We start from the raw sequence: 12,470 nt of genomic DNA on the forward strand, positions 1-12,470 counted from the left end.
GGGGGGCATGCTGTGCCAAGGCTGCCTGATGGCACAGTACAGCCCCCTGCCTTGGTGCTCCCACCAGTCATGGTGCTCAAACAGGCTCGGGGACCACGGCCCTCCCCCAAGGCACACAAAGCAGCTGGCTCCCCCCACCCCAACCAGCCAAGTCACAGTGGGCCCCAGGCAGCACTCCAGCTCCTGGCCTCTGACATGGCTGCAGTTCGGGAGGAGGCCAGAGTGCTGAGCAAGGGGCAGCAGGGAAGGGCCGTTAGCTGGCCCCGGCCAGCCAGGGGGAAAGGATGGAGGGTCAAGCAGCGGGGGGGCAGCATGGGCATGCAACAAAGGGGTTGGGCTGCAAAAGAAGAAAGGGCAGGAAGATGCAGCCCCACCCTGGGCGAGAAGCTGAAGCTGAACCCGAGGGCTGGAGAAGAGCAGAACAGAGCCAAAGGGCCCCTCGGAGGCGGCGAGGTGGGTGGAACTGGGAGCTCTGCAGGGCAGCCAGAAGCAGCCTGGGTCTCCTGAGCCTCCACAAGCAGAGTGCAAGGATGGAGCAGGGAAGGACGGCACTGCCAGAGGGGCCTCACAGGGCACAGGAGGTTTTGGGTGGGGGCCTGGCTCAGCCAAGCTGCTCCTGTCCACGTCTGCTCCCAAGGCCCTCAGTGAGGCCCTCAGGGCGCCCAGTCAGACTCCGCAACCCACGGCAGCCAGTTCTGAGCCAGCCACGCCTTGCCCCCCCCGCCCCCTGCACTGGGCCTGCCAGACCCCGACCCTCCCCCCCCGCGCACAGTACCTCGCTGAGCTTGGTGGAACTGAGGTCCCCCAGGAGCAGCGTGTCTGAGGTGTGGGCCACCAGGTAGCGCTCCTTCCCCAGGATCTTCACCTCGTCGATTTCGTAGCCATAGTGGGACTTCAAGACGACCCGCATGCCAGTGGAGAGATTCCTCACAATGACCTGGCAGGGGACACAAGCCAGCTGCTCCGCATCCGGCTCTTGGGACCGAGCCTGCAAGGCAGCTCTTCTGGCCCCACTGCCCTGCAACACTGACACAGTAGAGACTTGGGGGGGGGGCAGCCTCGACTGTCCCAGCTGGTGCCAGAGGAAAGCCCCGCTGACTTCCAAAAGGGGCAAGGCGAGTGTCATCGCCAGCTACCCCACAGCCCCTCCTGGGCCAGGGGCCACCTGCAGTCCAAGCCAGAGGCATTCTTATTCTTCGCCAAGGATGCTTAAGTAGAAAGAGCGGGACTTTGCCAGGTTGGCTCACAGGAGAAAATGCAGAGTAAAGACGTCCAGTGTGAGCGGTTTACAGGCTGCCCTCCCACGGTGGCATGAGCTTCTGTGAGCTACCCGACCGGAGAAGAGGCGGCTGGTGCCCTTTTCAGCTGCCAGTGGACTCCGAGGCATCAATGAACCTGCTTGAGAACAAACCTGCGCTTCTCAATGGCTTCATGGCTGTCCTGCACAACAGTGGCCTTTCTCCAAAGGTCCAGGATGGGCACCCACCCCGGCCTCCCCGGGAAATGGCTCCAGAGCACCTTCTGAAGGCCCCCCTCAGGGCCACTTATCTTTCCCGCAGCAGCAGATCTTAGGAAGGCCCCTTCCCTCCTGCACTTCTTCAACCCCCAACACAACCTCCCCACATCCCACCCCCAGCCAGGGCCTGCTCATTTCCAGCCAGCTGCTCAGGAGCCAGTCCTTATGTGTCCCCACCCCCCAAACACACACACACACCTGGCTGGGCCCCACGTAGGTCATCTCAAACTTGTTCTTGTAAATGCTCCTGCGAAGGCAGCAGTCAAACTGCTCCACTCCACCACAGAGTGTGCCCTGTGGGAACAAAGGCCTCCTTTAGGGGCCCTCCGGCCCACCACAACCTCTTTGGCCCCACCTGCCTGCACCCGAGGTGCTCTGCAAGGAGCAGGAGGCCTCCCTAGGATGCTCCATCCAATGAACATGACCCAGGCAGGGAAGTCTGCCACAAACGCACCGCACAGAGGCGGGAGCCATCCCTTTTCCAGGCCAGAGCCGTGATGGTGTATAGGTGTGGAATCTCCTTGGGCTTGGCTTCCTCCCAGGCACTTCGGCGGGGACTCCAGTTCAGCACCCTCAGCCTGGGGGAACCAAGGAGGGCAGTGAGCAGCCAAAAGGCAGCGTCAACCTGCCCTACAGCACAGCCCACCACCTGCCCCCCCGGCCCCCTCAGATACCACACCTGTCGAAGCTGCCGAGGACCACGGACTGGCCCCCAGGGCTGGAGGCTGCCACTGCAAACTCCTTCTCTGAAGCGTCTCGGCTGTAGTCGAAGGTTTGGATCACGTGGCCCTCTTTCCCGTAGGCCACAATCTTCTTGTCACAACCAGCAGCCACAATGCTGTTGGAGGCCCAGGCCAGGGCGTAAGGGGGGCAGGGGTGCATCACCAACTTTCCCTGTCCAAAAAACAGAGGTGGCAAGAGCAAGAGTGGGGTGAGCGGCAGGCTGGCCAGGGTCGAAGTCGGGAGGGCACAGCAGGGGCTGTGCCATCACAGCATTTGCTTTGTTCCAGGCAAGAGAGATTGGGCTGTGCCCCCTGCCCTGTGCCGCCTGAGCTGCTGAGAAAAGCAAGGAGCCTCCTCTGCAGGGCTGGGTCTTCTCCCGCTGTTTGGGTCAAGAGGTGTTTTCAAGCTGGTTATTCCCCCCAGACCCCCACCCAGTCTCCCTGTGCTCTGGGAACAGAGTGCCCTAAAAGGGTGGCCTAATTTCTCTGCATAACTCTCAGGGACACGCACTCATCAGCTGGCATAAGAGGCAGCAGGGCAGGGGTGGGGCTCAATTTGCTTGGGGGAGCTCCAGCAGCCACATTTGGGCTGGGGCTCCATGTGGGGATATTTTCTAGGGTGACTGCTGGCGAAATCGCACACCAGAGAAGTCTACTCAGGAGAGGAGCATGAATCAGCCAACGCCCAAGTCCCCCCCACCCCTTTGAGGCTCTGTGTCCTTCCATCTCAGAAGCATGGCAGGACCGGTTCTCCTGCTGATACAGACATGGCAAAACTACCCCCTGCCCCACCCCCGGTCCGGCAGGTGGACCACAGCTGCTAGTGCTGCAGTCACAGCTGCCAGGGACAGCAGCCTGCGCCCAGTCCCCACCTGCTGCCATGGGGTGGCCTGGCCCCGGCTGGGGGCCCTCGCTGCCCCTCAGGGACAGTTTCCTTCTTTGTGTGCCAGGAGGGACTTGTGCTACATGGCTTGCAGGGGGACGGGACACCGTTTCCTATGGCTGGGGGATGAAAGAAAGAAAAGGGGTTACTGAAGTGAGAGGGGCGTTGCTGGAGACACCCTTCGTGCACCGCTTTATTTCAAGGGTTGCCCAAAGGTGTTGTGCAGGGCTGGGGCGCTCGAGTACGCTGACAGCACGAGTAGAAGAGAATGCGACATTCTCTGCAGGGCAGGAAACGAAGCATGGGGGGGGACCTATCACAGCCAAGCAAGCGGTGCTGCTCCCACCCCAGTCCCTTCCACGTTCTTCCTCTCAGGGGAAGAATCCACCTTTCCCAGTAACTCCACTGAGGGCTGGGAAACTACCACTCCCAGAAGGCCTTCCTGAGGGATCACCATTTCCATGTGTGTGTGTTTTATAGGCCTTGTCTGGCTGGGGAAAGAGCGCTTCTGCACCTGTGACTCCCCAGAGCCTTCGTCGTCAAAGAAGTAGCGCACAATGGTTCCATCTGCATGCCCGGACAGGATCCCCTTTCCTGAGATGCTACAGAGGAGGAGGCACACAAGAGGGGATCAGCCTGGAGCCCCCTGGCTCATTTCTTCCCAGCCTCCCACCTGCCAGCCGGTCCGGCTTGTGGAGAGGAGAGTAACTATCACCTTGGAAGTGCATGGAGTCAGCCAGGGCAGCAGGGCCAAGGAGCCAAGGAGGAGTGGGGTGCAGCTAACAAACCCCTCTGCTAGGGCTAGAGAGAGGAGCATGCTGTGAAGGTGGACAGGTACTGAGCTTTCCCTTAGGGCAGAGCTACTGACTGGGGTATGGTGGGGGGGGTGGGATCAGGGCTTGCCACCCTTGGATATAGAAGTGGGGGCCTCTCCTCCCCCCACACTCACTTGGAGGCCAACGACACCACATAGGAATCCGTCCCATAAATGGTGGATGATTTGTTGGTTTTGGTGTTTGCCAAACGAACCTTTAAGGGAGAGAAATCTGGTCAGCCCAACAGTCTGTGATAGGAAAGGGAGGGGGATGAGAATAGAAGCGCCTTTGTAACTCCCACCTCCAGCAATGAGCCAGGGAGGACTAGGAGCTGGGAGGGAGGGGAGGAGGCAGAAGCTAGACCCAGCTGAGATGGACCACTTGGCTGTGCTGTTTCCCAGCTCCCAAACCCCACTCCTGAGGGAAAGGCCTGAAAGCCAGCTGCCCACCCTTACCTTGCCCTCAACGAGCCCAAAGACAATGGTGTTTTCCTCTGGCCACAGCAAACATGTCACAGCACTCTAGCAGAGAATGGTGGAAAGGGCAGCATCAGAGGCAGGAGAGAGCAACCCTCCCCTATGCTGACAGAGAAGCCGGGCTCAAGCCCAAGGGCTGCTCCAGAGGGAGCTGCAAAGACCACCCAGGCTCTGAAGAGGGTCAAAAAAACACCGCCCCTTTCTCTGCAGTCCTGCCCTCCCCTGTCCCCACAGGCAGAGTTCCATCCAGCCAGTCAGGAAAGTGAGGTTCCTGCCAGGCTGAGCTATTCTGGCTGACTCACCCACCTGCCCTCCCAAGCCCGGGCTCTGCTCAAGGCCGGAATATACCATGGCTCCTTCCCCCCCCCCCGAGCCATGGACACACAGGTTGTTTTGCTCAAAAAGTGCTTTAGAAAACAGCTCAGGAGCTACAGGGACACTGGCCAGAATGCCACTCAAGGGCCCAGCTCTTCTTAACTGGAAAATGTGGAGAAGAGCAGCCCCCCTGAGAGTCTCCTGCAGAATAGGGAAGAAGAAAAAGGAGGCTCTTGCTTACCGTCTGAATGAACTTGTTGCAAATCACCTTCTTGTCACCCCTGAACCAGAGTAAGCATAAAAAGAGAATGTCATAAGAATGTCATGCTGGATCAGACAAATGTCCATCTAGTCCAGCATTCTGTTCACACAGTGACCAACCTGCAGGCCTCCGGAAACCCACAAGCAGGAGTGCAACAGCAGCACCCTCTGTCCACATTTCCAGGCAAAATGTCCCTTGAGGAACATATCAATCTCAAGGGCCGTTCTGGGAATCCCACTGGATGAAATAATATGGAAAGCCATTGCCAGCAAAGACCACCTTGCCCCTCACCCCTCAGAGCCACCTGGGGCCTGAAGGAAGAACATAAGAAGAGCCCTGCCGAACCAGACCAAGGGTCCATCTAGTCCAGCATTTTGTTCACACAGTGAGCAACCAGCTGTTGACCAGGAACCCGCAAGCAGGGCACGAACGCAACAGCACCCTCCCACTCATGTTCCCTAGCAACTGGTGTGCACAGACTCACTGCTTCTGCTACTGGAGATAGCACATACCCATCAAGACTAGTAGCCACTGATAACCTTTTCCTCCAGGAATTTGTCTAACCCCCTTTTAAAGCCATCCAAATTGGTGGCCATCGCTACAACCTGTAGTAGCAAACTCCATAGTTTAACTATGCGTTGTGTGAAGAACTTCCTTTGATCTGTCCTGAATCTCCCACCAATCAGCTTCATGGGATGACCCCGGGTTTTAGTATTTTGAGAGAGGGAGAAAAATGTCTCCCTATCCACATTCTCCACACTATACATACTTTTGTACAGCTCTAGCATGTCTCCCCTTCCCCTCCTTTTTTCCAAGCTAAACAATCTCAGCTGTTGTCACCTTCGCCCATAGGGGAGATGCTCCAGCCCCTCGATCATTTTAGTTGCCCTTTTCTGCACTTTTTCCAGTTCTACAATGTCTTCTTTTAGGTATGATGACCGGAACTGGACACAATATTCCAAATGTGGTAGCACCATAGATTTGTATAAAGGCAGTATGATATTAGCAGTTTTATTCCCAATTCCTTTTCCAATTACGCCTAACATGGAATTTGCTTTTTTTACAGCAGCCGTACACCGGGTTGACATCTTCATTGAGCTGCCCACCACAACCTCAAGATCTCTTTCCTGGTCAGTCACTGCTAGCTCAGATCCCATCAGGTTATATTTGAAGTTGGGATTTTTTGCCCTGATGTGCATCGCTTTACACTTGCTTACACTGAACCGCATTTGCCATTTTGATGCCCATTCTGCCAGTTTGGAGAGATCCTTGTGGAGCTCCTCACAATCCCTTTTTGTTTTAACCACCCTAAATAATTTGGTGTCATTGGCAAACTCAGCCCCTTCACTGCTCACTCCTAATTCCAGGTCATTTATGATCTGGAAGGCCACCTTCCTTGCCAAGAGCAGGAAGCTGTATTGGGAAGAGGGAGGAACCTTGGGCATCTCGGGATGGGGATGTGGGGGGACGGCCTCTGGGAGGCAGCCAGGCGCCTGCTCCTGGGGTGGCTCTTGCCCATGCAGAGGCCCTTACCATTCCTCTCCAATCTTGTAGACAAAAATGATGTTGTCCGTTTGCCCAACTGCAATCTTCGTGGAATCTGGGGAGAATGCCATGCCTTTCACCACATAGCTCTTCCTGCCATACTGGAGAGAGAAGAGAAACGAGAGAGGCAGCATGGACTCGGGGCCAAGAGCAGACTCAGGGCCAAGGCAGGGACCCATAAAGTTACTTGCCATGGCAAGGGCTCCTCTCCCCACTAGCCAGCACGAAGCTGACTGTGGCGGGTTGGGCCCCCTGCCCTGCTTGCCCCAGCAGTTGCACTGTGCTTTGCAGGCCCTTGGAGCACCTACAAAGCTGAGTGTGAATATTGGCGATGTCCACACACACACACACACACTCACACACACAGTGGAGCAAAACCTAGTCAGCTTCTAGGATTAGGGCAGAGCCTGCTTCATACAGGCACGCAACCTGGCCTGAAAATCTGGTGTTTTCTGCTCATTCTGCATGTCTCCCTCCAACAGTGACCATTACCAAGAAGAAATGGTCACCGTGATAATAACATAGAATCATAGAATAGTAGGGTTGGAAGGGGCCTACAAGGCCATTGAGTCCAACCCCCTGCTCAATGCAGGAATCCAGGTCAGAACATCCCTGACAGATGGCTGTCCAGCCTCGTCTTGAAGGCCTCCAGTGTCGGAGAGCCCACCACCTCCCTAGGGAATGGGTCCCATTATCGTATTGCTCTAACAGTCAGGAAGTTTTTCCTGATGTTCAGCTGGAATCTGGCTTCCTGTCACTTGAGCCCATGATTCCGTGTCCTGCACTCTGGGATGATCGAGAAGAGATCCTGGCCTTCCTCTCCGTGACAACCTTTGAAGTACTTGAAGAGCGCTATCATATCTCCCCTCAGTCTTCTCTCCTCAAGGCTAACCAGGCCCAGTTCTTTCAGTCTCTCTTCATAGGGCTTTGTTTCCAGTCCCCTGATCATCTTTGTTGCCCTCCTCTGAACCCTCTCCAGTTTGTCTGCATCCTTCTTAAAGTGTGGTGCCCAGAACTGGACACACTACTCCAGATGAGGCCTAACCAGTGCTGAGTAGAGGGGAACTAGTACTTCCCGGGATTTGGAAGCTATTCTTCTATTAATGCAGCCCAAAAGAGCATTGGCCTTTTTTGCAGCCACATCCCATTGTTGGCTCATATTCAGCTTGTGATCGACAACAATGCCAAGATCCTTCTTGCTTGTAGTGTTGTTGAGCCACGTATCGCCCATCTTGTAACTGTGCATTTCGTTTCTTTTTCCTAGGTGCAGAACTTGGCATTTATCCCCATTAAATGTCATAGAATCATAGAATAGTCAGGTTGGAAGGGGCCTACAAAGCCATCGAGTCCAACTCCCTGCTCAATGCACGAATCCAAGTCAGAGCATCCCTGGCAGGTGGCTGTCCAGCCATCTATTTTGACTGGAAGAATCTCCCTGGGGTCCGAGGAAAGAGTAATTTCCGTTACTTCCTGACTTATCCTTTTTTTACTTGGAGGCGCTGGGTTTGAATGTTACTTTCTGCATGCAAAGCAGGGGCCCTTGACCTCCGAGAGCCCTTCCCGCATCCCAGGCTAAGGCTCTGCGACTGGCAAGTGGTGCCAGGACCACGCGGTGGGAAGCTTTGTCCCGAGTTTGCCCTAATCAACCCTTGCAGGAGAGACGTTTCTGGAAGGTCAGAAGACGGCCTTCTGTCAAAGAGCTATTTCGAAGTGAGTGACAAATTGTACCCTTTCCACGAGACATTAACACATGTCTCGGACTAAGCGCAGCTGTGACGGAAAGGCTCCTTGCTAATTAAAGGCTCAACAGAGCCTCTGTGGTGTAGAGTCGACGGGGAAGAAAAGTTTATATATCCTAAAGGAGAGGTGACTTAACCCACTTCTCTCCTAAAGCAATCCTACATGCGTTACCAGGGCTGTGTTTATACTGAAATTCCATAGGAATCGGGGGGACGGGGACGGGGACGGACAGTGTCAGTGTTTCCTCTCGTTTCTTTTTTTTAAGTATCTAGCCCTCATGACTGCAAAGATCAGCTTGAAAGTAGATGTAAAGCCGGGTGCAGAACTATTTTGGGGTGGGGGCGGACATCCCCCCCACACACACCAGTGGAAGGGTACTTTTGCACCATCCAAACTCCCTCCCAGCCAGTGAATCTGGTGGTTAGGTTTGCTCGGTCAGTTCCCAAAAATGTATCACCAAAACACTAGAAATTTGAGCTATGGCTCAAACAGCATGATGTGCTCAGGTTGCACAATTCAGCTTTTTTAGGGTGAAGATATTCCCTTGGGTGCAGAATTATATATACAAATGAAAGATAGACTAACAACAGAGTAATTTTGAAATATATTTAAAGCTAAACATTTCGGCTTCTGCCCTCACTAGTAGCTGTGATATTAAATATATATAATGGAACTGCAACCTCCAAGAATAAAAAGAGTTGCCGATTTCTAGGGATGCTTCCACAATTTTGTCTCTCCCCATCCCACCTCTTTTACATGCATAAAATGCTGCCTAAAAAAGCAATATTTCATGTGACTATACAAGCAGGTCAAGATTCAACATGTGTGGTGTTTTTCCAACACACAGGAGCACATGCATGTTTCTGTAAAACAAAAACAGCAAAAACAAACAAACAAACCATGATGCCATTATGCATATAAACATATCAAGAAGGTTAATTTTTTGAGGCGTTTTATCCCTGTGCTTTTTTTATAGTGTTTTATTCTCATGCTTTTTTGCAGTGTTTTATCCATGTGCGCCAGTAACATAGAGGGGGTGAGGGAAGATGCACATGAATTGAACTGCTATTGCTGTGGCAAGCTACTTATGCTCTAATTCTGGAGCTCATATTTAAAGTGCTCCACGTTGAAGTAGATTTCAGGAAAAGTAATAGGAAAGCAGAGTGATCCCAAAGAATGGAATCCCTACCATTCTCTGTATTGCAGGATGATCTAATTTGGTTAGCAAGCTAGTATCAAGGTTTTCACTTGATAATATTTGCCCTTCAGTCCTCGGATTCAATTTCCCCTTTGTTCCCTGCTTCCAAATGGGTGTTCTTCCTTGCTATAATTAGATGCTTTTGACACACTGAATCCAGCTTGTACAATGCTTGCATGCTCCTATGGGACGGGAGATGTGGATTCCCACAGAACTGGGGAAGGGAGACGTGGAAAAAACAGTCATCACTGGGGATGTCAGAGAAATCCGCAACAACGAGTTCAAATTTTGATAAATCCAACCAGTAGATTCTGGAGCAGACCGGCTTTCCCCGTTGGATGGATTCTGTGGACTTGCAGATGTTTTTCTGACTTTCCCAATTTTGTGCAAATTTCATTGTAGAAAAATATGCAAAATGTTTTTAAAAACCAGCCAAAAATGCATATTTCCCCATAGGCTAAAGCATGCCAGTGCACACTGGGGGGGGGGGGGGGACTTGCACATTTTCGCACATGCAAATTTGCACAAATGTGCATTTGTGCAAATTTGGAAACAAAATGTTTGATTCTGCCGATGGGTGGACAATGGAACGAAGGGCAGCACCAGACAATCTGCAAAACACAGACGGAACGGATTTTACACAATTCGTACATCCCTAGTTGTCATACATTCCTCAGTGGCTATTGATTCTGCTTGTTGTTGCCCATGGATTTTCTTTTTTTTTTTTTTAAGCCCACCAATCAAAATGGGGCAAAAGTCACTTGACTCTGGTGACTGCCGCTGAGGAACCATTGTGGGAGATCAGTGGGTGAAGTACAGGGGTTGAACAGACTGTGTCCCCTAAATGTGCCGCGACAAAGCTTCATGTCAAAAATAACATAAAGGTGGGATTTAAATTCTCTAAGTGAGCATGCATACATGAGCGCTGGGCCAGTCGTTACATAGAACCAACCAACTCGTGGCAGAGATGTATATCAGGGCTGCAGCATGGGGGGAGAGGGTGTAGTTATTTGCCCCTGCCCTAATTCCCTGACTTAAATGGTCCCTGAAAGATGCCCATATGTTTCATCTCCATGGTTAATAACAGCTTGGGGGTGGGTGGGACTGGATCATGGCCAGAGTCATTGCTAAGCCTGGGCACATCTATTTCTTAGGACCCCAGATCTACTCCCCCAGAAGCCAAGTGTCTGTTGGTACCAATGGAATGTTTTCTTTTTCTTGGCTCAATTGCAGTGCAGGAGGAGATTTTTAAGGTGAATTGCAGCTGGGGAGGGAAGAGTGAACACTCCCCTCCCCACATGCTGCAAACCCCTCCCCTCCAACTCTTCCCCTGCATGGATTTTAAGTGTAGAGGTGTGAAGGTTTGAAGCCTACAGAGGCAAGGAAAGAGCCTTCTTCCATGTCCTGCACTCTGGGACGATCGAGAAGAGATCCTGGCCTTCCTCTCTGTGACAACCTTTCAAGTACTTATAGAATCATAGAATAGTAGTAGGGTTGGAAGGGGCCTACAAGGCCATCGAGTCCAACCCCCTGCTCAATGCAGGAATCCAAGTCAGAGCATCCCTGACAAATGGCTGTCCAGCCTCGTCTTGAAGGCCTCCAGTGTGGGAGAGCCCACCTCCTCCCCAGGTAATTGGTTCCATTGCCGTATTGCTCTGACACTCAGGAAGTTTTTCCTGATGTTCAGTCGGAATCTGGCTTCCTGTAACTTGAGCCCATTATTCCGTGTCCTGCACTCTGGGATGATCAAGAAGAGATCCTGGCCTTCTTCTCTGTGACAACCCTTCAAGTACTTGAAGAGCGCTATCATATCTCCCCTCAGTCTTCTCTTCTCAAGGCTAAACATGCCCAGTTCTTTCAGTCTCTCTTCATAGGGCTTTGTTTCCAGTCCCCTGATCATCTTTGTTGCCCTCCTTTGAACCCTCTCCAGCTTGTCTGCATCCTTCTTAAAGTGTGGTGCCCAGAACTGGACACAGTACTCCAGATGAGGCCTAACCAGTGCTGAGTAGAGGGGAACTAGTACTTCCCGGGATTTGGAAGCGATGCTTCTATGAATGCAGCCCAAAATAGCATTTGCCTTTTTTGCAGCCACATCACATTGTTGGCTCATATTCAGCTTGTGATCGACGACAATTCCAAGATCTTTCTCGCTCGTAGTGTGGTTGAGCCACGTATCCCCCATCTTGTAACTGTGCATTTGGTTTCTTTTTCCTAGGTGCAGAACTTGGCATTTGTCCCTATTAAATGTCATTCTGTTGTTTTCTGCCCAGCGCTCCTGTCTATCCAGATCACTTTGAATTTTGTTTCTGTCTTCCAGGGTATTAGCTATGCCGCCCAATTTTGTGCCATCTGCAAATTTGCTCAGCATTCCCTGCACCTCCTCCTCCAAGTCATTCATAAAATGTTGAAGAGCACTGGGCCCAGGACTGGGCCCTGCAACTGAGGGTGCAACTGAGTGGTGGTCATCTGAACTGAGCGGTAGTCAACCTGTTTGGGAGGAGGCTGCCTCTCCCAAAAGGGTCGGGTTGGCAGTTTGGGGAAAGGCATGCTCTGCGGGGCTCTGCCTGTAGGGCCTCTAGGGGCGGCTGGGCTGAGAACCAAGGCCACGCCTGGACAGCTCTCCCGCTCGGTTAGAGCCCCTCTTGAGCCGCAGGGTGTCCCGCAGGGAGCGGCACGGGGCTCCGGCAGCACGCCCGACGTCGCAGGCCCGGCCCGGCCCGGCCCGCCCCGGCCCCCTCCTTCCCAGCCAGCCGCTACCTTGGCATCCGCAGGCTTGGTGGAGAACTTGTCCCGGCGCTCGCCGTGCTCGTCGTACAGGAGGACCACCCGGTCCACGGTGCAGACCGCGAACCTGGCGTTGCTGGGGGCCCAGGCCATGCACGTGACCTTGGCCGCTCCATCCTGCGCGGAAGACGCGGGGAAAGCGTCGGGCGCGCGTGTCGGGACACCCGGGCCGGCCGGCGAGGGGCCGGCCGACTCCCCCCCGGGGCCCGTGCGC

The 12,470-nt window shown here is 53.4% G+C and overlaps 1 protein-coding gene across 11 annotated transcripts in view; it reads right to left on the reverse strand.

The window, feature by feature from the left end:
* The window catches only part of IFT172 (intraflagellar transport 172), a 33,938-nt gene that overhangs the window by 20,931 nt on the left and 537 nt on the right, over window positions 1-12,470 (reverse strand). For 8 of the 11 annotated variants that reach the window (XR_014787029.1, XM_084829583.1, XM_084829585.1 and 5 more), the window contains exons 2-11: window positions 12,230-12,373; window positions 6,523-6,635; window positions 4,969-5,008; window positions 4,392-4,457; window positions 4,071-4,150; window positions 3,636-3,723; window positions 2,196-2,410; window positions 1,971-2,094; window positions 1,715-1,810; window positions 776-937 (exon numbers count right to left, since the gene is read on the reverse strand). Coding sequence is in view for 10 of the 11 variants with exons in the window: in XM_084829583.1 (XP_084685709.1) it covers window positions 776-937; window positions 1,715-1,810; window positions 1,971-2,094; window positions 2,196-2,410; window positions 3,636-3,723; window positions 4,071-4,150; window positions 4,392-4,457; window positions 4,969-5,008; window positions 6,523-6,635; window positions 12,230-12,373 (1,128 nt within the window). In the remaining variant the exon portion in view is untranslated. Of the gene's footprint in view, window positions 1-775; window positions 938-1,247; window positions 1,331-1,714; window positions 1,811-1,970; window positions 2,095-2,195; window positions 2,411-3,110; window positions 3,201-3,635; window positions 3,724-4,070; window positions 4,151-4,391; window positions 4,458-4,968; window positions 5,009-6,522; window positions 6,636-12,229; window positions 12,374-12,470 lie in introns of those variants that run through there. The other 3 variants (XM_084829588.1, XM_084829589.1, XM_084829590.1) reach the window with 3 other exon arrangements.

Source organism: Heloderma suspectum, chromosome 1 (assembly GCF_057233095.1).
Source record: "Heloderma suspectum isolate Gila_16-S chromosome 1, 16-S_ref, whole genome shotgun sequence".
Lineage (NCBI taxonomy): Eukaryota > Metazoa > Chordata > Lepidosauria > Squamata > Helodermatidae > Heloderma > Heloderma suspectum.